This window comes from Hyperolius riggenbachi, chromosome 5 (assembly GCF_040937935.1).
Source record: "Hyperolius riggenbachi isolate aHypRig1 chromosome 5, aHypRig1.pri, whole genome shotgun sequence".
NCBI classification, from domain to species: Eukaryota; Metazoa; Chordata; class Amphibia; order Anura; family Hyperoliidae; genus Hyperolius; species Hyperolius riggenbachi.
This window is the reverse complement of record NC_090650.1, coordinates 16894445-16921893: the sequence shown is the minus strand read 5'-3', so window position 1 is coordinate 16921893 and position 27449 is coordinate 16894445. Positions and strand designations below refer to the sequence as shown.

General features: G+C 48.8%; 1 protein-coding gene across 1 annotated transcript in view; it reads right to left on the bottom strand.

Annotated features, from left to right (window-relative positions):
- The window catches only part of MINDY4 (MINDY lysine 48 deubiquitinase 4), a 167868-nt gene that overhangs the window by 116245 nt on the left and 24174 nt on the right, over window positions 1–27449 (bottom strand). Inside the window, exon 6 of the mRNA XM_068235119.1 lies at window positions 483–538. Coding sequence (XP_068091220.1) covers window positions 483–538 — 56 coding nt within the window. The remainder of the gene's footprint in view (window positions 1–482; window positions 539–27449) is intronic.

Genomic DNA, 27449 nt, shown 5'->3' with positions numbered 1-27449 from the left:
CAGTCAGTGACGTGACTATGTACTCTGTAAAGTGCTGCAGAAGATGTCAGTGCTATATAAATACATAATAATAATATGGTAGGACATTAGACTATGACTATGGTAGGATTAGACTGTGAGCTCCCCTGAGGACAGTCAGTGACATTACTATGTACTCTGTAATGTGCTGCAGAAGATGTCAGTGCTATATAAATACATAATAATAATATGGTAGGACATTACACTATGACTATGGTAGGATTAGATTGTGAGCTCCTCTGAGGACAGTCAGTGACGTGACTATGTACTCTGTAAAGTGCTGCAGAAGATTTCAGTGCTATATAAACACATAATAATATGGTAGGACATTAAAACATAACTAAGATGGGATTAGATTGTAGGCTTCTCTGAGGACAGCCAGTGACAGTGATACGACTTGTGATAGTGATAGGAAGACAGTGATAGGATTTACTGCTGTATTAATATGTAATAATTGTGTTTACCCAGCTTCATATCGTCCTTGTGGTTCTTCTCCTCACTTGTGGTGATCACCATTTTCCTACAAGATACAGATCTGGTGTTAATTGACATAGAAATTACATTCCACCAGTGAATATCCACAAAGCACAGAAAGCAAACTACTAAATACAGTACACAGACGTGAGCCTGGCAGCCGCAGCTTCATTGGTGGCTGCTGGCCCAGCGGTGGGCCGGGGCAATTCCGCGGCTCCCCATGCCGATTGATATTTGTCTGTTGGCACTTGTATTGGCCTGAGGAAGCGGGCTCAGACCCGCGAAACGCGTTGCATGTGCTCAATAAAAATAATTTGAACGTTTACAAGGATTTCGTCATTGAGGTAAGATACCTCATTATTTTTTCACTTTTAAACTGTTTTTAGAAGTTTTTATCCAACCTGGGCGCCTCTTTCCCTCTATGAGACCTGATCATGTTGGATCAGGTAAGTATTTAATGCTGAGGACCCCTCCCCCTTTTCCTACAGCATAAGACAGGCGGTCATAACATGCTTTGTCTGTTATACCGGAGGTACTCTATAGGTTTCGTTTCTAAGTGACTTGAACTATTGAGGGAATTTTTCTGCCCCACACTGCTGCACGGGGACACAGCTGTGTTTGGGTAGCAGCTTTAGGATTGAGGCAAGGCCTGCTCACGCAGTGCTGCATGGGGACACAGCTGTGTTTGGGTAGCAGCTTTAGGATTGAGGCAAGGCCATGCTCACGCAGTGCTGCATGGGGACACAGCTGTGTTTGGGTAGCAGCTTTAGGATTGAGGCAAGGCCATGCTCACGCAGTGCTGCATGGGGACACAGCTGTGTTTGGGTAGCAGCTTTAGGATTGAGGCAAGGCCATGCTCACGCAGTGCTGCACGGGGACACAGCTGTGTTTGGGTAGCAGCTTTAGGATTGAGGCAAGGCCATGCTCACGCAGTGCTGCATGGGGACACAGCTGTGTTTGGGTAGTAGCTTTAGGATTGAGGCAAGGCCATGCTCACGCAGTGCTGCATGGGGACACAGCTGTGTTTGGGGAGCAGCTTTAGGATTGAGGCAAGGCCATGCCCACGCAGTGCTGCACGGGGACACAGCTGTGTTTGGGTAGTAGCTTTAGGATTGAGGCAAGGCCATGCTCACGCAGTGCTGCATGGGGACACAGCTGTGTTTGGGGAGCAGCTTTAGGATTGAGGCAAGGCCATGCCCACGCAGTGCTGCATGGGGACACAGCTGTGTTCGGGTAGCAGCTTTAGGATTGAGGCAAGGCCATGCCCACGCAGTGCTGCACGGGGACACAGCTGTGTTTGGGGAGCAGCTTTAGGATTGAGGCAAGGCCTGCTCACGCAGCGCTGCACAGAGACACAGCTGTGTTCGGGGAGCAGCTTTAGGATTGAGGCAAGGCCTGCTCACGCAGTGCTGCACGGGGACACAGCTGTGTTTGGGGAGCAGCTTTAGGATTGAGGCAAGGCCTGCTCACGCAGTGCTGCACGGGGACACAGCTGTGTTCGGGGAGCAGCTTTAGGATTGAGGCAAGGCCTGCTCACGCAGTGCTGCACGGGGACATTGCTGTGTTTGGGGAGCAGCATCAGGATTGAGGCAAGGCCTGCTCACGCAGTGCTGCACGGGGACATTGCTGTGTTTGGGGAGCAGCATTAGGATTGAGGCAAGGCCATGCTCACGCAGTGCTGCACGGGGACATTGCTGTGTTTGGGGAGCAGCTTTAGGATTGAGGCAAGGCCATTCTCACGCAATGCTGCACGGGGATACAGCTGTGTTCGGGGAGCAGCTTTAGGATTGAGGCAAGGCCATGCTCACGCAGTGCTGCACGGGACACAGCTGTGTTGGGAGTGCAGCATTAGGATTGAGGCAAGGCCTGCTCACGCACATCGCTGCAGGGATAATGCTTTTCGGAAAAAGCGTCTGCAGCCTCAAGGTCACCTATTGTGAGCGCGGAGCTATTTGTACAATCCTCTAGATGCTATTTTACAAGGTAACTTTCCCAGCACCTCCCTGGAAGGCAGCACAACGTGATTGATGAGCACTTTCTATTGTTGCCTCACATGTGAGCAAAGTAAGGGGGACACTTCTGAAGACTGGGACTTCCTGGTGGTGCAAATCGTCTGGAGACACAACACACAGTTCCTGAGCAGAACTGGTCCAGGCCGGGAGAGGTCGGAGCGCTCCAGACACACCAGACGCTCAGGCTTCTCTGCTGAACTTGTTTTTATTCATTTCATTCATCTTTGTTTCAAAGTAGAGCTCCAACTTTTAGAATGGGAGGAAGGCTAAAAAAATGAGTTAGGACTTTAAAGGTAACCTGAGATGGCAAATAAAAGACAAAATATACATATCTGGGGCTTCCTCCAGCCTGATTGCCCCCACGCTGTCCTGTCCTGCCTCTACGTTCGTTCACAACTGGCCCCGGAAAGTCCTCCGGTGTGGAGCCAACTGTGCATGCGTGGTCTGGCCACACGTGTGCTCCTGCTGCGTTCACGTCGACGGGAGCGCTCTGCGACTGCCCAGTACTATTGCGCAGGCGCAGAACGCTCCTGGCGACAGGTGTGAGACGGGGGAACACGCCTGGCTGGACTACGCATTATCCGACTGGCCCCGACTGGAGGAAGTTATTGAGGCCAGTTGCGGGCGAAGGAGAAGGCGACTGAGGACGATGAGGGATCAATCAGCCCGGAGGGTGCTAGAGAAAGCCCTAGGTATGTATATATTTTTTTTTCTAGCCCCATCTCAAGTACACTTTAAAGGACAACTGAAGTGACAGGTTGCCATATTCAGTGTTCTCCCCAGAAATGTTTTCCAGCAGGGTGGAAAGAAAAAGTAGTCGGGTGGGGCATGATGGGGGAAGGCAGGACCAGTGCAACACTGCTTAGGAGGAGGAGGAGGTGAGCTGATGACAGCTGGGTGGTCATCAAAATTAGCTGGGTGGAGCACCCGACTCAAAGATCCTGGGGAAGACGCTGCATATTTATTTCCTTTTATACAATGCAGATTGCCTGGCTGTCCTGCTGATCCTCTTGCCCTGAAAGGTGGCCATACATCAGGCTACTTGGTGGCCGACCGACCATCTGATTCAATGATTATAATCGAATTGGATGAAAGAGCATGCCCATCGACGATGTGACTCAAATTGGGCCTAAATTGGTCAAAAGTGTCTATCAAACGTGCTGCAAGATGTCAGGCCGACATGCTTGGGGGCGCATCGGAAACAGCATGCGATATCGGGACAAGTGGCGCACGCGACGGAACCCTCAGCGGTATCCGCCCTAGTGTAAAATGTGCCCCCTCCCCCATACTTTACCTGTCGGTCTCCGCACTCTTCCTCCCATACACGTGTCTCACGTGGTTGCCGGCTTAACATTGTCACATGTGTGACGTCACACATGTGCCCGTGTGTACAACCATGGCAACCAGGTGGTGCGCATGTATGTGCGGAAGCAGACAAAGCCAGCGGCGGGCACATTTTACACTAAGGGAGACAGCGCCGGGGCAGCAATGCAACGTCACTAGGCTGATTCCTGCCAGATTTCATGCAGAAATTGAATGGAAATCGGCCTGCGCTGTATAGACAGCTGACAGATCTCTCTCCAATCACATTCAATCAGAGAGAGATCTGTCTCTTGCTCAAATCTGCCCATCATCGTGTGTATGGCCACCTTGATACATTTAGCCTTAGACCCTGAACAAGCGTGCAGATCAGATGTACCTGACTGAAGTGTGACTGGATAAGCCAAAGGCTTGTTTCAGGTGTGTGATTTAGACACCGCTGCAGCCAAATAGATCAGCAGGAGAGCCGGGCAATATGCATTGTTTAACCACTTCACCCCCCAGACTGTTCTACCCTTACCACCAAGAGCCATTTTCACCTTTCAGCGCGCCTTCCATGTATATGGCCATAACTTTATCACTGCTTCTCACACCTAAAAGAGCTAGATCTTTGGGGGGGGGGGGAGGGGGGAGTAGGCTTTTTGTGGGTGATACTTATTTTCAGTAATTATTCTCTAAGGGAAAAACAAGGAGAAAAATGAAAAATTACACTTTCTCCATCCCCGAAAGTGTCAAAATCCAAATGTCTACTGGTACTCCAAGTCTATAGTCGTCTACCTAAAGACACCGTAATCTGAAGAAGCAGGTAAGACCTGCAAAGTTGTTGTTCTTTTCAAGGGTCCAATAAAATATATATTTATTTTTATACCCTACTTCTCACTCAAGGTAAGATGCATTCTAACAATTCTTACAATTGTTGTTATTTTTTGGGGGCACCTCCTCCCACACATCCTAGTACCATAAAGCAGGCTATACACCTACAGAATTCTTCCAAATGGTCCCAAACCATCGATTCCTCTCTGATCTTCGCTCACTGCACTCGCTACCTGTACAATGGAGAATACTCTTAAAGAGTGGACTGTTGAAATTCAGATCCCTACACAATTGGGGCCCTGGATACATGAAGCACTTGCTGAAACTGCACCACACCTCTCAGAACCTCAGATCAGCAGGTTCCATAAACCTGGTCACTCCCAGAGTGCACCTCAAAACCTTTGGAGACAGAGCTTTCTGTCATGCTGCCCCTACTCTTTGGAATTCCCTACCACACCCATTAAAGACAGCCCCATCCCTGGAGTTATTCAAAAAGCCACGTGTTTAGCTGGGCATTTGCGGACTAGGAATCCTCCTCTGTACCAAAATTTAACAATCAACCAATTACTGATCTGAGACCAGCTTATGTGCTTTGAGTCCTACGGGAGAAAAGCGCTTTACAGATGCTTGTTGTTGTTGTTGTTGATCAATTCAAATAGGAATCTATACCATCCATACACTGAAGAATGATTTTCAATACATTCCAGCAGGGAATCTATTGTACAGTCCAATGAACCGCCCTGTTCAATACAGTGCAAAGCTATGGGCCAAAGATCAACTGCAGCTCCTGCCCCTGGGCCGACTCTGATCCACCAACATTTTCCATTCAGTCCCATCAATTCTTCCGTGTGATTTTAGTCCACAATTATTTGGAAACTGATTGATTGTGAATATTTGTGGCATCAATTCAGTATTTATTTTTGTACTTACTAACGTCCCCATATCCAAGTAACGTTTCTTCCCGTGACTCCCCCCCTTTAGGTCCACACCGCCAACCTCCACATTGCTGTACAGGGCAGCACCCATTATTTCTCCTGTGTCTCCGTTAAAGCACACCTGAAGCAAAAATAAACCCTATGCTATAATGAATTGTATGTGTAGTACGGATAAGAAATAGAACATTAGTAGCAAAGAAAAGAGTCTCATATTTTTATTTTCAATTATATCGCTTTTTTTTTTTTTATAACCGCATCATTCTGTTATATTTGCAGTTTACAAATCACACTCTGTATTTTAAGCTATAAAACAAAGCAGAAATAATGAACCATTGAACTTTCCTGCAGTACAACCTCATCTCGAGTTGTCTCTCACTGTTTCCTGGCGGTTTAAGCGCTTCAGAAAACAGGACTGCATTGGACCCAGTTGGGTGGAATACCTCAGAGAAGCTCTTTTGCAAAGATAACAGCTGGCGTTTTTTAACTCTTCCTTTACTGGAAAACAATATGAGACTCTTTTCTATGCTGCTAATGTTCTATTTCTTATCTACACATACAAATCATTATCTCGTAAGTTTATTTTCACTTCAGGTTTGCTTTAAAATGCATCAAATCCAGCCGTGGCGTATCTTTACGTGTGCAGCCTTAGTGGCTACAGCTTACAGACTGTCCCGGCTTACAGATGGTCCCGGCTTACAGAGAGTCCCGGCTTACAGAGACTCCTCTGCCTCTAGCGGTACCAATGTAAACAAGAAACCTAAACACACCTATCCAACCCGTTTACAGAAAAAGAGTATACATCAAAAACCTCCCAAAATCAACAATCGGAAATGAACACAGGAGACAGAGGTAGAGGATGGAGAGGGGTGGGAGCTGTGGGTGGGACATTTTTTAGACTAACAGGACCCACGAATGGGCCGGATAAGGCTGAAGACTGTTTGCAGGTAGTTAACCTCACGGGTACTGTGTTGCCAGAATCGGTGGTAGAACTATTAAGTAAAGGCCTGGGCTTTTGCCCGCTACAACAATTAGATCATTTTGAGTTTATTGTGGATCTGCACTTATTTTGCAGGAAATTATTTTTGATGCAATACCATCGTGATAATGAGTGCCCACCACCAACAGATAGTGCAGATGTCTTAACACAGAGTGATCGGGAAGCCTTAGAGGACCTCAATTTTTGGAGGCTAAGGGCCCGTTTCCACTATCGCGAATCCGCATGCGTTGCCCGCATGCGGATTCGCACAGTCAGTACAAGTGGATGGGACTGTTTCCACTTGTGCGTTTCCCCGCACGTTTTTCTGTGCAGAAAAATCTGCAGGGTAGGGCCCTCAGATATCGCCTGCGTGTGGAATGCAGGCGAATCGCACGCAATGTATTTAATAGGGAAATCGCATGCGTTTTCCCCATGCGATTTCGCATAGGTATTAATGTTAATTTACACAGGCAGTGACATGGTTAAATTCGCATACAGCCTTACCTATGCGAAATCGCGGCAAAAAACGCATGCGGAATCGCAACCGCATGCGATTTGCCTGCGGTGATTCGCCGGCGATTCCGCAACGCTATAGTGGAAACAGGCCCTGAATCATCCTCAAGGCATTGTGACAGGAGAGAGTCTGAGGAATTCACCCAGGTGAGTAGAACCCTCTCAATCCAACCAAGATATGTTGAAATTAACAAAAGTATATATAATCGGTCTAGGACATTTCCACCACTTTCAAGTGACGTAGGTATACGAACATTCATGCGGGCTGTAGAAGGAGACATTTCTGGGCTTGGCCGGGGGGGGGGGGGGGTGTGGGGGGGGTAAGGCTTGTCGAACTTGACTGCGGACGAATGTGAAGCGATGGACTTCCTCATAGAACATACGGATTGGACTGTTAAATCGTCTGACAAGGTAGGGAATGTGGTCATTATGACCACATTAGATTATCGGGCAATGTGCCTGGACCTCTTGGGCCAACGGGCGTGCTATAGGAGGGTCTCGGCATCTAGAGTTGATTGTAAGGTCGTTTATCTGGAATTATCGATGATGCCTTTTACAATGGGGTGATAGATGACAGAATTTCTATATTTTTAAAGGTATAACATTCTGTTCTCCCCAGATTTTACTCACTTCCGAAAGTGCATAAGCGGTTGGAGCATCCACCCGGTCGACCAATTGTGTCGGGAAGGGGATCATTGACTGAAAAGTTCAGTATTTATATTGATCGTCATCTACAGCCACATGTGCATGGCTTACCATCGTATATCAAGGATACCACACATTTGTTAAAAGTATTGGAGGACCTTTAGGTCCCGGCGGGACTCCCTTGATGTCGAGGCCCTCTATTCAAGCATACCCCATGGCCCCGTGGTCCAGGCTGTCGCTTCCTTTTTGAGCGAATTGGGGACACAGGATACTGGCCACAATATTTTTTTGTTGGACCTGTTACAATTTTTACTTAACAATAACGTATTTATGTTTGATGGGGACTTATACCTCCAGGTGCGGCGATGGGGACAACGTGTGCCCCGTTTTATGCAAACCTGTACCTGGGGGATTGGGAACGTTCCCTTTTTCGCTAATGACAACTTCGCGATGTACTTGTGCCACATACTCGCGTGGCACAGGTACATCGACGATGTCTTGGTATTGTGGACGGGCACTCGCGTGCTCATGGAACAATTCTTACAGTGCCTCAACCACAATGATAGGAATTTGCGAATTGACATTGGAGACTAGTCCCATTGGGTTGCCCTTCTTGGACATTTTTATTTCTATTGATAGGGATGGGTTTATCTCGACCATATTATTTAGAAAAACGACGGGTAGCAATGCATTACTGCATGCGGAAAGTTTCCACCCACCACACACTGTGAGGGGCATCCTGATGGGACAGTACCTACGTGTACGTCGTAATTGCTCTCAAGACAAGACGTTCGAGGACGAGGCTGCCCAACTGAGACAGAGATTTAGGGCACGTGGATATTCTGAAAAAAAATCTACGTAGAGCCTACAGCCGAGCTAAATCGGTGAATCGTCAAGATTATCTCAAATCCAATCACATAAGAAGTCGCAATAACAAATCAATACGGTTTTGCACACGGTTTAGTGAACAGCATCCAGTGGTTCGCCAGATACTGTCCAGACACTGGTATCTATTACTCAATGACAGACAGTCCCGGCTTACAGAGTCCCGGCGAGCTCTCAGAGTCCAGAAGAAGCCTTTCCAGCTATTCAGGATAAACCCCTTGAAGTCAATGTGTCTTCGCAGACATAATTGTTGACATTTATTCACACTTCCTATTGTGCTGCACATCCTCTGTTTATAGAAACACATCCACCTAATCATACAGAGGAAAGACGGCTTAATAGACTCATCGCTTTTATCTACTGCTTCTGTCTGTAGATGACACGGCACTCCACCTGCCGCACAGCCATGGCGGCCGCTACAGTACATCCCGACTTCTCATCATTACCTAATGTGGCCATACATTACTCAATGGCCACCAGATCGACTCCTCTCTCATCAAAACTATTAGCTGCACACACCATGTTCCACCCAGGAAATCTACCATACAACCGCCCCCTCCTCCCGGGCCCCCAGGCCTCCCCCAGACGCGGAACACAGGAGGACAGGTGAGACTGCAACACTCTGCTCAGGTGCAAACCAAAGTGGAACGAGTTCACTTCCTACAGAAGGAAAGTGGGAAGATAAGTGCACACACATTACACAGCATTGTGAGACTGAAGGGGAAGAGAGCCCTGGCCAATCAGCCTTACAGTCTAAAGATGTAATATGTATATTTATCGCAGGTAAGGTATTTCCAGGGCTGTGGAGTCGGAGTTGGAGTCGGAGTAATTTTAAATACATGGAGTCGGTGGCTTCATAAAGTGAGGAGTCGGAAGTCGGATGATATTCGCACAAAATCCACCACAGCCCTGGTAAGTATTAGACTGAGGAGTCAGAATCGAGGAGTCTGAGCCATTTTGGATTCCTAGTCGGAGTCGATGGTTTCCTAAATTGAGGAGTGGGAGTTGGATTCGGATGATTTTGGTACCGATTCCACAGCCATGGGTATTTCACTATAAGGTACTTACAGGCAGAGCCAGAACAAGCTCTTCCAGCGCCCAAGGCTGAGACACCACAGTGCTGCCCCTCCATCCCTCCACCCCAGCCGTCACACACTGGTTGCTATTAGACTAAGAGGGGGCCCAGGGTCCCAACACCTTCATCTCTAGTTATCTGGCTTGCAGTCACTGCTATGTATCCCCTTTTCTTATTTCTCTCTGCTTTTAACACAATAGGCTAATGATAGCTGAGTGAGTTGTGCCCCCCCTCATACACTGCGCCCTGAGGCTGGAGCCTCTCTTGCCTCTGCCTTGCGCCCCCTCCTACACTGCGCCCTGAGGCTGGAGCCTCTCTCGCCTCTGCCTTGGCCCTGCACTACAGTCCCATTTGTTGCCCTCTCCTAATTGGACATGAGGGGGCTGCATCACTGCAGCTCCCCTAAGATTAATGCCCCGCCATGCAGGAGAGGGTGTGTCCCAGGCTGCAGGAGAGGGTGTGTCCCAAGCTGCAGGAGAGGGTGTGTCCTAGGCTGCAGGAGAGGGTGTGTCCCAGGCTGCAGGAGAGGGTGTGTCCCAGGCTGCAGGAGAGGGTGTGTCACAGGCTGGAGAGGGTGTGTCACAGGCTGCAGGAGAGGGTGTGTCCAAGGCTGCAGGAGAGGGTGTGTCCCAGGCTGCAGAAGAGGGTATGTCCAAGGCTGCAGGAGAGGGTGTGTCCCAGGCTGCAGAAGAGGGTATGTCCAAGGCTGCAGGAGAGGGTGTGTCCCAGGCTGCAGGAGAGGGTGTGTCACAGGCTGCAGGAGAGGGTGTGGCCTTCGCAGCAGGAGAGGGTGTGTCCAAGGCTGCAGGAGAGGGTGTGTCCCAGGCTGCAGGAGAGGGTGTGACCCATACTTAACAGGGCTGTGGATTTTGTACAAAAATCATCCGACTCCTCAGTTTATGAAATCAACGACTCCGACTCCTCAACTCCGACTTCACAGCCTTGGATGTCAGTGTTACATAAATACATAATCATAATATAGTAGGACATTAGACTATGACTGTGGTAGGATTAGACTGTGAGCTCCTCTGAGGACAGTCAGTGACATGACTATGTACTCTGTAATGTGCTGCAGGAGATGTCAGTGCTACATAAAAATAATAATAATAATAATATGGTAGGACATTAGACTATGATTATGGTTGGGCTATTTGTATCAGTAAATGGGATTTGCAGTGCTGGCCTGTCTCGCTGCTCTTATATAATGTTTACATCCTGGTGACGCTTTGTCAGACAGTAGAGAAAAGTTTGGGGAAGTTATAAAGTTTGAGCAAACAGATGAATGGTTCCTGTATGTGGAGATCCCCCCAGAGCTGCATCTCCTGGCTTATCCTGGCAAGATTTCCTGTCCAGAGTCAGAGAGAGGAAGCCGGGACAGAACAGAATGTACCCGAGCTTCTATAAAACTCCTGTCCCATTGTATAGAGCCCGTTCTCCAGAGATGAGCGCCTGTCACACAAAACTATTTTAGGAGAATGTTAAATAACATAAAGAATACAGCTCTCCAACAATACGATAATCAAAGCTCCCATCTAAACTTTTCCACATTAATTATTATTACCAGCTGGTGACGCGGGCTACGCTGGGTGGGGCAAAAGTGAGCACGCTATCTCTCTGGACTTCACAGTCGCCATCGCGCAGCAGGTCCAGATACTATCCAATCAGCACTGCAGCCAATCACAGCTGGGCGGGGCAAGAGTGAGCACGCCATCTCACTGGACTTCACGCTTGCCATCTCGCCGCACACACCTGTGCCATCCAATCAGCAATGCAGCCAAACACCGCGGTGCGGGGCAAGTGTGAGCACGCCATCTCGCTGGATGTCATGCTCGCCATACGTGGATGATCCAATCAGCAACGCAGCCAATCAAAGCTGGGCGGGGCAAGAGTGAGCACGCCATCTCGCTGGATGTCACCCCCCATCTCACCGCACACGCATGTGCCATCCAATCAGCAATGCAGCCAATCACAGCGGTGCGGGGCAAGAGTGAGGACGCCATCTTGCTGGATGTCATGCTCGCCATACGCGCATGAGCCATTCAATCAGCAACGCAGCTAATTCCAGCAGGGTGGGGCAAAAGTAAGCATGCCATTTAACTGGACGTTACGCTCGCCATCTCACCGCACGCGCATGTGCCATCCAATCAGCAACGCAGCCAGTCACAGCGGGGCAAGAGTAAGCACGCCATCTCGCTGGACGTCATGCTCGCCATCTCGCCGCACGCGCATGTGCAATCCAATCAGCACTGGTAGGTTCCTTCCTGCCTTCGCTGGAAGCCGAGGCTGACTGCTTGGATTTTGGACCCATGCCATGTTTGTACGACTTATCTGTACGACTGGCAACACATGCCTCAGTTTTCACATGCGCAAATAATGCGTATGCAGCTCCAAACACATTCCCCTCACCCATAAAAGTCCACAGCAATTAGCAGTTAGTGCCGATTGTTCTGTTAGCTTGTGTTTACCAGTTCTGGTATGCCCTTGTCTCTTGAACTGAACTGTTCCTTAATATTTGCCGATTTCACACTATAACCCCAGCCTGAGAACTTGATAGTTATCAGCCTGTCGTGACCTTAGCTTGTGACCCCAACTCTTCTAGTTATCCGCCTTGGCCTGCATCTTGACTTGGCAGTTTGCTGCCTGCCTCGATCTCAGCCTTGGCTATTGACTCTGCATGTGCTCCACTGCCTTCTCTTCTCTTCTGGTGGCCACCAGGCAGACAAGTAGTCTGTCGTCCACTGACGGTGGTAGCCCATCATCTCTAGCAGGGTGATCTAGTGAAGCCCAGGACCACTTAGACTCCAAATGCTGGGAGAGACCACACCTACCCCTTGTGACTAGGTCCACAGAGCCTGCTCTTGGATCCCCTGTAACACATGCAGTGTCTACCGAATCGCATGTTGATCGAACATCGGTGCCCAACATCTTTTCAAACAGTAGTAATTGTGATAAATTCCCATCCCAGCTGGGCTGTCTTTAAAGCTCTTCCACCCTCTTCTTAGAAAATTAACTCAGCGGCCAAGTACTTTTTTTGGAAACTCTTGTAAATTCCCACTTGGTACCGAGATCCAAAATAGGACACATGACTCCACATTACATTTATATCACAAGTCACTATGAATCTGTAATTTCCCCCAAGTGGAAGCGCCATTGTTTGAACAAAACTACAGGAAGTGATTCGAAGACTGGAAAGTGTTGGAAATATCACTTGACGCAACACACAATGGACGGCCAGTCCTGCGACAACTCCACCCTTGTAGGCCTACGCTGAATTTCCAAAGGTGCCAGGCTCACAACTCCTGCCAATTGCCAGATGACTCTGGAAACATATCTCGTGGTTGGCAGACCCTCTGCAGTACACTCTCATGAGAAGTCAAGGCAAATTATTACCAGCTACATTTCAAAGAGGAACTAAACATTTCAAGTCAAATAGCTTCTTGGATAGCTAAAGCAAACCTGTGTTAAGTTTGTCTCAGTGCCCACCAAGGGAAAACCGTATTCTGTGTGGTCTTACCAACCCAGCTGCTCTGCTAAATGAGGCTAGGAGGATGCTGTACCAGGTCCTTCTACTGTAGGGCTGTCCAACTCCAAGCTCGAGGCCCATATCCATGCCAGTGCTAAGGATGGACAGAGGAATAGGTTCTACTTGATGAACCACACCCTTCTTGTCAATTAATTTGAGCTGTGCCAAATATGTGCGAGGACCTCGGCCCTCAGGGACTGGAATTCGACATCTCTTTTCTACTGGCAATATTTCCAGGTACAGGAGGAGCATGTATGTGACTATGGCTCTTTCTCCTGCTAATCAGCCAGACTGTAAATCCGCCTCTGTACTAGTGGACGGAAATGTGGCCCAGCTATCTCTAAATTAGCCTTTTGGAATCCGATGGGTAAGAGAGGCATGTCCATGCCCAGTGGCAATGCACACGGCTGTTTTACAGTATGGTAGACGGTAGTTACTTCCAACAGACTGCCCTGCCTAGGAGAACTCATGGAGAAGCATGTCGTTTGATCACCTGATGGATTTGTAAGGCTCTGATTTGCTGGTCATGATCAGGTGTTAAACCAGGAAGTCAGCAAATCAGAACCTTACAAATGTATCAGCTGATAAAACCGATCACATGCTTCTCCGTGAGTTCTCTAAGACAGGGCCGCCCCTACTGAAGAGCGGTTCCCAGGCTGCTGGCTGAGCGTGCGGCGGAGGTGCTCAGGCTCAGCAGAGGGGGGAACCGGCCTATTCTTACCCCTCTTCCTGTCTGCCAGCACACAGAGGTATTGGCGTCAGCACAGACTGGAAACACATGCTGCCCTTTATGAGGAGCTCGGAGGATGTGCGGCTGCCACTCCGCGAGGAAGAAGAAGGTAGGGAAGTAGTAAAAAATGTGCAAATTCCTCGTTATTCTCAATTTATGGTATTCCTGGGTTATTTAAGGATTCTCTGCCAGACCCCTTCCCCTTATTGTATGCCTTATCCAAAACAAAATCCACTCTGACATAAAACTGCCAATGGCCACAACTCACTGAGCTTATCTCCAGTCTGTTATAACGATTCTGAGCTCTTTTTCCTGTTATCACATCGGCGATAAATCATTTAGTAATTACTGTGCTAAGCAATCCTTAAAGAGGACCTGTAGTGAAAATAACATAATGAATAAAATTGCTTATTTTTTACAATATTCATTTATAGGTTATTTACTCAATGTTTGCCCATTGTAAAATCTTTCCTCTCCCTGACTGACATTCTGAAATGTAGCACTGGTGACATCTTTAGTCCCGCCAGGTGATCTGTACGGAATGTTCGTTACTGAGAGTTATATACACAGAGGGAGATACTGATTGCTCGGCAGTTGGAAAGAGACATTATTTCCCACAATGCAACGAGTGTCACAGACAACAAACTGTCAGGACCATGGTGATGACATCACTCTGTGGGAGGGGTTTTACTACAATATCAGCCATACAGAGCCCCCTGATGATCTGTTAGAGAAAAGGTAAAGATTTCGTGTGGGAAAGGGGGTATCAGATACTGATTGGGATGAAGTTCAGTCCTGTCCATACATGACTTGATTTTCACCATAGAAAGCAAGCTGAATCGATCACAATGATCAAATCTGGCAGAGATCGAAGTTTGCAACATGTCCACCAGAGATCCTTTTGATAGACTTCCGGCTGAGATGGGACATGTTGGAAGCCGGTCTATCCCCAATAGCCCCCCCACGGCGAGAGTTGCAGGTGTCACCTGTCACACCGGCAGGACTCCTCACCTCCTCCGTGCTGCACGTCTTTCTCTATTGTCACCTGTACCACGTGACACCTCTGCATGCACGGATGTCACTACATGTGGCGAGGTCATGTGGCACAGGCGCCCCCGGTGGCAATTAAGAAAAGATGCCAGAAGAGGAGGAAGCCAGGAGTCCTGACAGGTGAGATTGCAACAATCTCCACGGGCCAAGGTAGGGACACATAACATGGGAGGCGGCCTGCAGACGGGAGGACAATTTCCATTAGATTACATGCTAAAATCTATTGGAAATCTGTGTGCAGTGTGTGGGCAGCCAACAGATCCCTCTCTGATCAGATTCAATCAGAGAAGGATCTACCTGATGGTCAATCTGGTGGCAGATCAACAAGTGTGTGGGTCCCCTTAAAGGGAACTTGAGGTGAGTGGTATATGGAGGCTAACATATTTATTTCCTTTTAAACAATACCAGTTGCCTGGCAGTCCTGCTGATCCTCTGCCTCTCATACATTTAGCCAGAGACCCTGAAAGAGGAACTGTCGCAAAAATCTTAAAATTTAAAAACACATCAAATAAGAAGTACATTTCTTCCAGAGTAAAATTAGCCATAAATTACTTTTCTCCTATGTTGCTGTCACTTACAGTAAGTAGTAGAAATCTGACATTACCGACAGGTTTTGGACTAGTCAATCTTCTCGTAGGGGGGTTCTCAGGGTTTTATTTATTTTTAAAAGCACTTAGTGAATGGCAGTTGCTCTGTCCAACTGCCTAAATAGTGTACGGTGAGCAGGGAGGCTGGCCAGCATCTTTGTATTAATCATTTACAGGAAATGTCTTTATTAAAGAGACTCTGTAACAACAAAAACCTCCCCTGGGGGGTACTCACCTCGGGTGGGGGAAGCCTCGGGATCCTAATGAGGCTTCCCACGCCGTCCTCTGTCCCACGGGGGTCTCGCCGCAGCCCTCCGAACAGCCGGCGACTGTGCCGACTGTCAGTTCAATATTTACCTTTGCTGGCTCCAGCGGGGGCGCTGTGGCGACTTTCGGCACGGAAATAGACGGAAATACCCGATCTCCGTCGGGTCCGCTCTACTGCGCAGGCGCCGGAAACTTGCGCCTGCGCAGTAGAGCAGACCCGACGGCGATCGGGTATTTCCGCCTACTTCGGCGCCGAGAGGCATCAGAGCGCCTGCGCAGGAGCCAGGAAGGTAAATATTGCGTCACCGCTGCACGGAGGGCTACAGCGAGACCCCCGAGGGACGCAGGACGGCGTGGGAAGCCTCATTAGGATCCTGAGGCTTCCCCCACCCGAGGTGAGTACCCCCCAGGGGCCGTTTTGTCGTTACAGTTCCTCTTTAAGAATAAAAGCCATGCTGAGAGTCCCCTATAGAGAGATGGATTAGCCCAAAATCTGTCGGTAATGTCAGATTTCTACTACCTACTGTAAGTGACAGCAACATAGAGAAGTAATTTATGGCTCATTTTACTCTGGAAGAAAATGTACTTCCTATTTGTATGTGTTTTAAAATTTAAGATTTTCGCGACAGTTCCTCTTGAACAACCACGCAGATGTCTATGATAAATCTGACAAGATTAGCTGCATGCTTGTTTCAGGTCTGTGATTTAGACCCTACTGACCAGGAAGATCAGCAGGACTGCCTGGAAACTGGTATTGTTTAAAAGGAAATAAACATGGCAGCCTCCAGAAGTCTCACACCTCGGACTCCTTTTAAGTGAATCTGGATTCAGTCATTAACTTAAAGTGGATCCGAGATGAAAAACAAACTATAACAAGTAACTTATCTATAGATCTTATCTAAAGTTTAGATAGTTTGCACAGCATATCTAGCTGCAAAAAGCTTCAAAAGTGTATGATTATTTATTCCTGTGATACAATGAGGGCAGCCATGTTCTGTTTGTCACATTGTCACAGGCTGAGGGCTGGAGATGCTATCAGCTTGCCTGTGTGTAAATTCAGTCTCCTCCTCCCTCCTCTGAAATCAATGGCTAGTAACCTCCTCCTCCTCCTGTCCAGACTGATCTCCCATAAGCCCTTGCTACAGTGCCAAGGCACAAAAGGAGCTGTGGGCGTGGCTTGTTTAGTTTATAGGGAATTAGTGTATTAACACAAAGCAAAAAAAGTATTTGGCTTGAGGAATGCCCTATAAACTATATGAAAGGAACACAATTATGCAATGAGTAAAAGTTTATCTCGGATCTACTTTAAGGGCAGAATTTTGTGAAATGTTAATTCACAGTGTGGAATGCCCGCCATAACAACCCTTCATGAAAGAGGGGGTGGCACAGGGAATGGGAGGGGCTGATGCACATGATACACATAGACAAGGGGGGTGGCACATGGAATGGGAGGGGCGCTGCCACACACTAAGCGGAGCCACAACATACTTGGCCTAGGGGCACAAGAAGTATAAATCCAGCCTTGATCCGCACCAAAAAAAAATGTCACATTATGATAAAATTGTCAGGGAAATTGTTTGTAACACATCCCAGTATACAGTATATTTTGGCAGGACAGGGCCTTCTCCATCGCCATTGGCTGGGATTCCTGAACAGTTATCCCATGCTGACCACAGCTGCTTCTTTCCTCACAAATGTGGCCTTGCTAATCGCACCTTTACAGTGGGATAATCAATCAGCCTCCTAGAGTGCCTCTTTAAAATGACCTTCAGGTTACAGGCAGTATATGATATGATGATAAAGTGCTTTCTCGGGGGTTACCCTCAAAGACAACTGTATGGTCCCAAAGTTATACACACAAGATAAGTACAAGATAAGTACTTCCACTGCTAAAAGTGTCGGGAGGAAGCCACCCCCCCCCCACTTCCCCGATGTCAGGAGTTACTTCCTATCTGCTGACCTCTCTAGTCTCCCTGCTGGTCCTTTAATGTGATGCATGACTGAGCAGCAGGGAAGCTCATTTCACTTCATACTCAGGGCTGTATACCTCCTCCATTCACTGGAATCGTTACTGAAGGTGAAATTCTTATTATATGCTTTAAAGAGGCCCTGTAATGACATATAGCAGAACCCAGTAAATCATTCAGGGTAGCCACTTTTACGTTGGTTTTCCTGGTGTCGGCATTAGAAACACTTCCTATTTCTTTATATAGCTGTATATTGTTTGTAACCCCCGCCGTCCCAGGGATGCTTAACCAAGGCTGTTTAGATGAACCCCCCCCCCCCCCGAGCATTCTGGGACAGAAGGCATTATTTTCACTGGCTTCAGAGCTCTCAGTAAACAGACATTCCGCCGAGATGCACCAGACAGGATTACAGCTACTGGTTTAAAGAAGAAGAAGTGACACCCATGCTAACCTAGAAATAAAAAACACACATATAACAATAATATTTATATAGCGCTTTTCTCCCTGGGGACTCAAAGCGCTATAATTAGATACTGTAAATACTAGTTCTACTTCCATAACACGTATTGTACTGTCCATGTTATGATTCCTGTGTACTTTATAACGGAAAAGCAGAGAATCCTATTCTAGACAGTTTCCATCTTGGTTACCTTTGAATGAAGCTAATCCTGACATCATTTCCTCCCTCACTCTTTTTTCTTCTCTTGCTATTTGTGTATTCGTTACCCGCCCTCCTCCTCGAGTCTTCAGACACTCCCACTGAGGTCAGTACTAGGAAGTGCACGGTCTTATGTCATTAGAAGGAGGGGGAAATAAAGGGAAGAGGAGGAATATATTATAGATAAAAAGATATGGACCTTAACTACTTGACCACTGAGGGTTTTTTACCCCTTTAGGACCAAAGCAATTTTAACCCATCAGCACTCCTCCCATTCTTTCACCAAGAACTTAATCACAACTAATCACAACAACAACATGATCTACATCTTTTTTTTTTCACACCAATTAGGCTTTCTTTGGGAGGTACAGTATGCTAAGAATTATTTTATTCTAAACGCATTTTAATTTGAATAATAGGAAAAACAAATTGAAAAAATGCATTATTTCTCAGTTCTTGGCCATTATAGTGTTAAAATAAATTGTTCTACTGTGGATAAAAGCCACACATTTTATTTGCCCATTTGTCTCAGTTATTGCAACATTTAAAAAGTTCCCTAGTACAATGTATGGCGCCAATATTGTATTTGGAAATAAAAGTGCATTTTTTCAGTTTTCGTCCATCACTAATTACAAGCCCGTAAATTAAAAATGAGCAGTAATATACCCTCGTGACATAAATATTAAAAAAGTTCAGTCCCTAAGGTAACTACTTATGTAATTTTTTTTCATTAAATGTTTTTTTTCCTATACAAAAAAAAAGTTTGGGTACTATGTGAGAGTGTAGGAGAGAAATAGTTAACTATAAAAGTCAGTGTTGAGATTTTTATTAGATAGAAAGCGTATTTTGGTGTAATTAACTATTTGGCCACAAGTTGTCCTCAGTCATTATTTCCGATTCACATACCTTAGTACGTGAATCTAAATGAATGTGTGGCACTGTAACAGGAAGATAAAATGAATGCATAGATGCCGGCGTTTATTGAATCGAGGACTTAGACATGGCCTGACATATCATTGCTATGCTGATGACACCCACTATATTTGTCATTCAAACCTGATGTCACAGACCCTACTCCACAAATAAACGCATGCTTAGCTGAGCTTCAGGAGTGGATGAATAACAATTGGCTAAAACTTAATGTTGACAAAACTGAGGTTCTTGTTATCGAGGGCCAGGGCGCAACAGCAAAGCAGCCCCAGTCTCAACCAACACCGCTAAGGATAGGGAGCTCAGACCTGAACAACTCAGACTGTGTGCGCAGCCTGGGAGTACTGATTAATGGGAAATTAAGCTTCAGGAATCAAATCTCAGCTGTTGTGAAACATTCCTTCTTTCACCTAAGGAATATTGCAAGGATTAAACACCTAATTCCTTCAGAGGATCTTCCAACCCTAGTTCATGCCTTCGTCACATCAAGGTTAGACTACTGCAACGCCCTTTACACAGGCCTGCATAAGAAAGACTTACGCCGCCTGCAATTAGTACAGAATGCCGCCGCAAGGCTGTTAACGAGCCAACCCCGCCATTGCCACATAACACCAACCCTGTGCTCACTCCACTGGCTACCGATAAAATGGAGAATTCTGTTTAAGATTGGCTTACTGACATTCAAATCCTTGCACAATCTGGGCCCTGGATACCTGAAGGACTTGTTGCAACTGCATCACACCCCTACAATCTTAGATCAAAAGGACGTAACACCTTGGTCACCCACAGAGTCCACCTCAAAACCTTTGGAGACAGAGCCTTTTGTCATGCTGCCCCTACACTTTGGAACTCCCTACCACACCCAATCAGGACAGCTCCGTCCCTGGAAGCATTTAAGTCTAAACTGAAAACCTACCTCTTTAGTCTGGCATTCATGAACAATGACTATCTCCTCTGTAACACAACTCAGCCTGCAACCCTGTATTAATCTGAGACACAACTATGCGCTTTGAGTCCTATGGGAGAAAAGCGTTTTACAAATGTTATTGTATTGTATTGTAGAGTAAAGGAATCATCAGGCAATCTTAATGAACATCCGATGTGAAAATAAACTGATGAGATAAACAATTGTATCTATCCTCCTCCCCCTAAAAATGACTTTTTTTTTTTAGATATCCCACCTTTTTATTTTAAATTTAAATCTAGTTTTTAAGTTTTTACTGTTTCATTGTCTCTGCTTAATGACACATGCATTGAAGTATGCCAGAGCTCAAATCTATCAACTATTGACTCTTTATCTCTTTCCTGCTCTCAGAAGCCATTCACTGACAGGAAAGTGTTTTATGGCTGTAATTCCTTATCAGTGAGGGTTACGCTATAGTCCGACTCAGTCCCAACCCAGACAGAAACTGTCGCTGGCATACCTGATGTTTAACTCTTTCTGGCAGAGAAAGAAAAAAAAGGAACACAGCCTAGTTATATGTGTGCTTGGTACTGTACATGCCCATGTCTATCTCATGTCACATTGGTTGTCCTTTAATCTAAATCCGATTTACTTACCTGGGGCTTTCTCCAGCCCCTCCCAGCTGTCTGTCCCATGCTGACAGTTCTGTTCACAGCCCAGGGGGCCCGCACGGTGCAGAGAGAGGACGACCTCGAGGTCGTCCTTACTGTGCCTGCTTGAAGCGCCGCTGTCAATCAAGCCCACGTTGTCCACGGCGTACTACACAGGCCCGGAACTACTGCACACCACCCCTGCACAGTACGCAACAGACAACATGGGCTTGATTGACAGCGGCGCTTCACACAGGCGCAGTAAGGACGACCTCGAGGACCTCTGCATATGGAGATGTCAGCGTGGGACAGACAGCTGCGAGGGGCTGGAGAAAGCACCAGGTAAGTAAATCGGATTTAGATTAAGATTGCCTGATGATTCCTTTCATGAATGGGAACTGGAAAGAAGGCTGAGCCTGTCTTCCGTCAGTCAGTGGCAGCTGAAGGCAGCAGACGCAGGGCGGCTTCATGAGCGGATGGCGTGGGCGGCTGTAAGACAGCAATAAGTCTTGGATTATACTGGAATCTCAAGCAGCAAGGCTCCGGATCAGCCCCAACTACACATATTTTCTGGAAGCAGATCCAGAGCTCTTGTTCTGAGCCTTGCCAGAGATGATCTCAGTCACATGGCTCCCGGGCTGCTCTCCGACTTTTCCTACGAGCAGGAGATGGGTGTGCTGCGGCTCCTGCTGGGTGACACTTCCTGTGAGTGATCTCAGCCACACAGCTCCTGAGCTGCTCTCCGACACTTCCTGTGAGTGATCTCAGCCACACGACTCCTGAGCTGCTCTCCGACACTTCCTGTGAGTGATCTCAGCCACACGACTCCTGAGCTGCTCTCCGACACTTCCTGTGGGCGAGTGATCTCAGCCACACAACTCCCGGGCTGCTCTCCGGCACTTACTGTGAGTGAGCGATCTCAGCCACACAGCTCCCGGGCTGCTCTCTGGCACTTCCTGTGGGCGAGTGATCTCAGCCACACAGCTCCCGGGCTGCTCTCTGGCACTTCCTGTGGGTGAGTGATCTCAGCCACACGGCTCCTGGGCTGCTCTCCGGCACTTCCTGTGAGTGATCTCAGCCACACAGCTCCCGGGCTGCTCTCCGGCACTTCCTGTGAGCTATCTCAGCCACATGGCTCCTGGGCTGCTCTCAGACACTTCCTGTGAGCGAGCGATCTCAGCCACATAGCTCCCGAGCTGCTCTCCGGCACTTCCTGTGAGTGATCTCAGCCACATGGCTCCCGGGCTGCTCTCCGGCACTTCCTGTGAGCGATCTCAGCCACACGACTCCTGAGCTGCTCTCCGACACTTCCTGTGAGTGAGTGATCTCAGCTACACGGTTCCTGGGCTGCTCTACGACTTTTCCTACGAGCGAGAGATGGGTGTGCTGTGGCTCCTGCTGGGTGACACTTCCTGTGAGTGATCTCAGCCACACGGCTCCTGGGCTGCTTTCCGGCACTTCCTGTAAGCGAGTGATCTCAGCCACACGGCTCCCGGGCTGCTCTCCGGCACTTCCTGTGAGCAAGCGATCTCAGCCACACAGCTCCCGGGCTGCTCTCCGGCACTTCCTGTGAGCGATCTCAGCCACATGGCTCCTGGGCTGCTCTCCGACACTTCCTGTGAGCGAGCGATCTCAGCCACACAGCTCCCGAGCTGCTCTCCGGCACTTCCTGTGAGTGATCTCAGCCACATGGCTCCCGGGCTGCTCTCCGGCACTTCCTGTGAGCGATCTCAGCCACACGACTCCTGAGCTGCTCTCCGACACTTCCTGTGAGTGATCTCAGCTACACGGTTCCTGGGCTGCTCTACGACTTTTCCTACGAGCGAGAGATGGGTGTGCTGTGGCTCCTGCTGGGTGGCACTTCCTGTGAGTGATCTCAGCCACACAGCTCCTGGGCTGCTCTCCGGCACTTCCTGTGAGCGAGCGATCTCAGCCACACAGCTCCCGGGCTGCTCTCTGGCACTTCCAGTGAGTGAGCGATCTCAGCCACACAGCTCCCGGGCTGCTCTCTGGCACTTCCTGTGAGTGAGCGATCTCAGCCACACAGCTCCCAGGGTGCTCTCCGGCACTTCCTGCGGGCGAACGATCTCAGCCACACGGCTCCTGGGCTGCTCTCTGGCACTTCCAGTGAGTGAGCGATCTCAGCCACACAGCTCCCGGGCTGCTCTCTGGCACTTCCTGTGAGCGAGCGATCTCAGCCACACAGCTCCCAGGGTGCTCTCCGGCACTTCCTGCGGGCGAACGATCTCAGCCACACGGCTCCTGGGCTGCTCTCTGGCACTTCCTGTGAGCGAGCGATCTCAGCCACATGGCTCCCGGGCTGCTCTCTGGCACTTCCAGTGAGTGAGTGAGCTCAGCCACACAGCTCCCGGGCTGCTCTCCGGCACTTCCTGTGAGCAAGCGATCTCAGCCACACAGCTCCCGGGCTGCTCTCCGGCACTTCCTGTGAGCGAGCGATCTCAGCCACACAGCTCCCAGGGTGCTCTCCGGCACTTCCTGCGGGCGAACGATCTCAGCCACACGGCTCCTGGGCTGCTCTCTGGCACTTCCAGTGAGTGAGTGAGCTCAGCCACATGGCTCCTGAGCTGCTTTCTGGCACTTCCTTTGAGCGAGCGATCTCAGCCACACGGCTCCCGGGCTGCTCTTCGGCTCTTCCTCTGAGTGATCTCAGCCACATGGTGTGACGCCGGGCGACGCCCAGTCGTCCGAGGATTCGCGGCCGATTGTCCGATCGCAACCGTGATCGGAAAACTGACATTCTTTATTTTTAAAATAGAAGTTTTTCCTTCCTGCCTTCCCCCCCCCCCCTTTTGCCATGAGGGCTGAATGGGCCTGCGTTAGCATATGGCTAAAGCAACCTGGTTTAGCAAGAAATCCTGTTAAGGCTCCCGGAAAAGCTCTGGTGACACTAATGTGCTAATTGGGCAGAGCTGAAATACCAACAGAGTCTATTCAACAGGGGAAGCTAGCACAGCATGAGGTCTATTGACACCTACATTCCTCCCAGTCTTGACGGCACCGACTAAACTGAGTATGGAATGCATGGTGTTGATAACTTTGTCACATTTTGCAAATACCATCCATGGGAGGAATATGAAAATTACATAATTTTGTTTCCCTAATTCTGTAGAATATGGTGATACTAGACATAGCCAGGTAACCCGAGCAGGGGCTGAGATATGAATAATGGGGTCCCCGTGCGCCCCAAATATTGCAAGTTTGATGTCCTATGAACGTGTATTCTCAGCCCAATCTGAATATGAAATCGGTTTGCATGTGCGACAAAACCCCGGCGGGGTATGAAATTGGACATATTTTGTGGATGGCTGGAAGTTCCTCCCCTGAGAACTCACTGCCTGACACGCCCCTGGGCTGAGCTTGAGACTCCGCCCAGAAATGTCAGTGCTCAAAACTGATTGCATGAGGACCCCCAGCCAATTCCCCCACTTTCCATCATACCGAAAAGACTGCCACTGCTTGGGGAAATAGCAGTGGCCATCTTGCAGGCGGAGCAACGGCCATGTGGTTCGGCCATATTGCGAACTAACTGCAACAAAGGAACTTTGTCTTTTCCCGAACGGACTTTCCACAGAATCATAAGTATTCGTTCTTTTTATCCCTTTTTCTTTTATGTACTGTGTTATCACTGTCTCTCATCGTTTAATTGTTCACGATTGTCTGAATATATTAATTATTTATATTGTAACAAATAAAGGCTTTTTAAAAGGTCTTTACCTCTCAGTAAAACCTTCTATTCAGTATACACAGACGAGACCTAAACTTCCGAAGGGACGCTACTGTTTTGATAGATAGATAGGAATTGCACAGTTTTAACCGGTTGTTTGTTTCACAGGTCTATAGCCAGTTAGCAGTTATCTCTGGGCTGATAGAAAACAGAGATGGTGGCAAATCTACCCCTGGGTTGGAGTAAAAGTGTATTTTCGTAACCTCACAGGCTCCCTACTGCGTCGTGACGCTCAAACTCCGCCAATTCTACGCAGATTGCGTCCATAGCTCTCAATCTGTGTGCTAGAATCGGATCGGACGGTTTTGCGTGTTCACGGCCAGTGGGGCTCTTGTGACAGTGGTCGGCAGCGTTTGGGATCTGTGTGTGCTGATAGTATCTCAGGTAGGGCTATCGAATTAGCCCTATCGAGAAACGAACTAATTCGTTGGTAGTGACTGAGTGCAATATATTTTTCATATATACAGAGAGACTGTGTAACCAGTACCCCTCCCCTAAGTTTTCTTTTATTTGGCATGGAAATGTCCGGGAATTACAAGGTCATGGTCCTATCCGACCTGCAGAGTCTGTGCGAGGCGAGAGGCATGGACATCCGCGGCAAGAAACAGCAGGACCTGATAACGGACTTGTACCGATGAGATAGCCAGAATCTGCGGACGCTGGAGGTGTCCACTGTGGAGGACACCGGCTCATCTAACGCAAGTCGAGGGGAACCAGAGACTGAAGATCCTGTGCGTACCGAGGTTGAGCAACCCGCGGGCAATGCGGCAACAGATACGCAGGAGGCTGTCAGTGTGATCCCCGACCCCAGAACCCCTGAAAGTACTCGCCTGGAACCGGCCAGTACTGGACTGTCCAGTTATGTTGATCCAGTAATGCAGCAGGCATTGCAAAAGCTGATGGAAACTGATGTGGACAAGTACCTGCAGTACATGGCGGAGCAAAAGCGAGAGGAACGCCAATCTGCAGAGGCGCGGGAGAGACGACAGCATGAGCTGAACATGGCGAAAGTGCAGCAAGCCAGCCGGAGTTCAACGCCCAGCCTCCCTGCTGAAGGGACTGCCGCTCCAGTAAGTGCAAAATTTAAATTTGCTATTATCGAAAAAGACACTGACATTGACTTGTTTTTGAGGTCTTTCGAAAAGGCCTGCCGTCAGTATCGTCTGTCCCAAGACCAGTGGGCCAGACATCTGACACCCTTGCTGCGCTACAAAGCGCTTGATGCTTTCTCAGAGCTGCCTGTGGAAAAGGACAATGATTATACCGCTATAAAGGAGGCTATAATCACTAAGTACCAGCTGACGCCAGAAGCCTACCGGAAAAGGTTCAGGTCCTGGCAGAAAAAAATCTACTGATTCTTATCAAGATGTGGTCAGCAGTCTGCTCACCACACTCCGCCAGTGGACGCTAGGCCTCACTAAAGGGTCTTACGGTGTCCTGGAGGACTTAATCGTCCTGGAGCAGTTTCTGAACATTTGCCCGGCTGATGTACGCCAGTTTGTGCTGGAGCGCCGACCGGCGTCAGCGACGGTCGCTGCAGACCTCGCTGAGACCTTTGCAACGACCAGGGTGCCGGAGACCCGCAGGACTGCCCCATCTAGCTGGAGAGGAGGTCAGTCCCACAATTTTGCAGACTCTCCTACCTCTGTGAGCCGTGCGCCCCAGAGGCCCTCCAGCGCAGCTGCTGCGTCCAGGCCTGCAGTAACAGAGGGCATCACCTGTCACTTTTGCCGCAAGCCCGGACACATGAAGTTTAACTGCCCGGAGCGGAGGCAGACCGCGCCAGCTCCTGCACCACCTACACCTCGCCCACGGCAACTGCCGCCAGCCAGCGCACCCCAGCCGGGAGCACCCAACAACGTCATGTTCGCAGGTGGGAGAGGGATCCACTCCGCTACGAGCAACCACCAGCTGGTTACAGTGAACGACCAGCTTGTTACCGGTTTCCGCGACACTGGAGCGGATGTCACCCTGGTGCGTGCGCACCTGGTCCCGACGGAAAATATCCTCCCTGACAAATACCTTACCCTCACTGGAGTGGGGGGCACTCTTTCTCGCATTCCCCAGGCTCGGGTGTCCATCGATTGGGGGGTGGGGGTTCAAGAGAAGGTTGTTGGGGTCCTGGACCAACTGCCGGTCCCAGTTTTGTTGGGGACCGACCTGGGCAAGCTTGTGTCCTATTATGAACCTGCCCCAAGCCCCTCAGACTGCCAGGAGGGAGACGGACTCTCCGCCCACACTAAGGTACTTTGCACCAAGGGGCAAGAACAGGGGGGAGGTGGGTTGAATGTGCCCAGTCCAGGGGTACCGAGTCCAATAGTACCTGTGTCACAGGTACCTGTGTTTGATATACCGATTGTTTGTGATGAAAATGTTGTTGTACCTGTCACTGTAATTCATGCATGCAGCCAGGATGTGAGTAATGCCAGTATGTGCCAGTCTGAAGGTGTACCTGTACTGGCAGTAACACGCAGCCGCGCTGCTCAGAACCTGGGCTCAGAGCAGGTGGAAGAGGTTCCGGCCTCCTCCCCCTCCTCTGACCACAGGGATGGTAGCCTTCAGCCACTAACTGCATATGCCACGGGCCAGCTGGCTGAGAGCGAGAGTGCTGCATTTGTGCAAGCACTCCAGACTGACCCTAGCCTCGAGGCACTCAGAAGGCAGGCTTCGGAGCCCCTCACGAATGAAGATACCTTCAAGGTATATTGGGAAGGTGGTAAGCTGTACAGCGAGCCTGTACAGCCCACCGAAGGTGAAACAAGTGTGGGTACC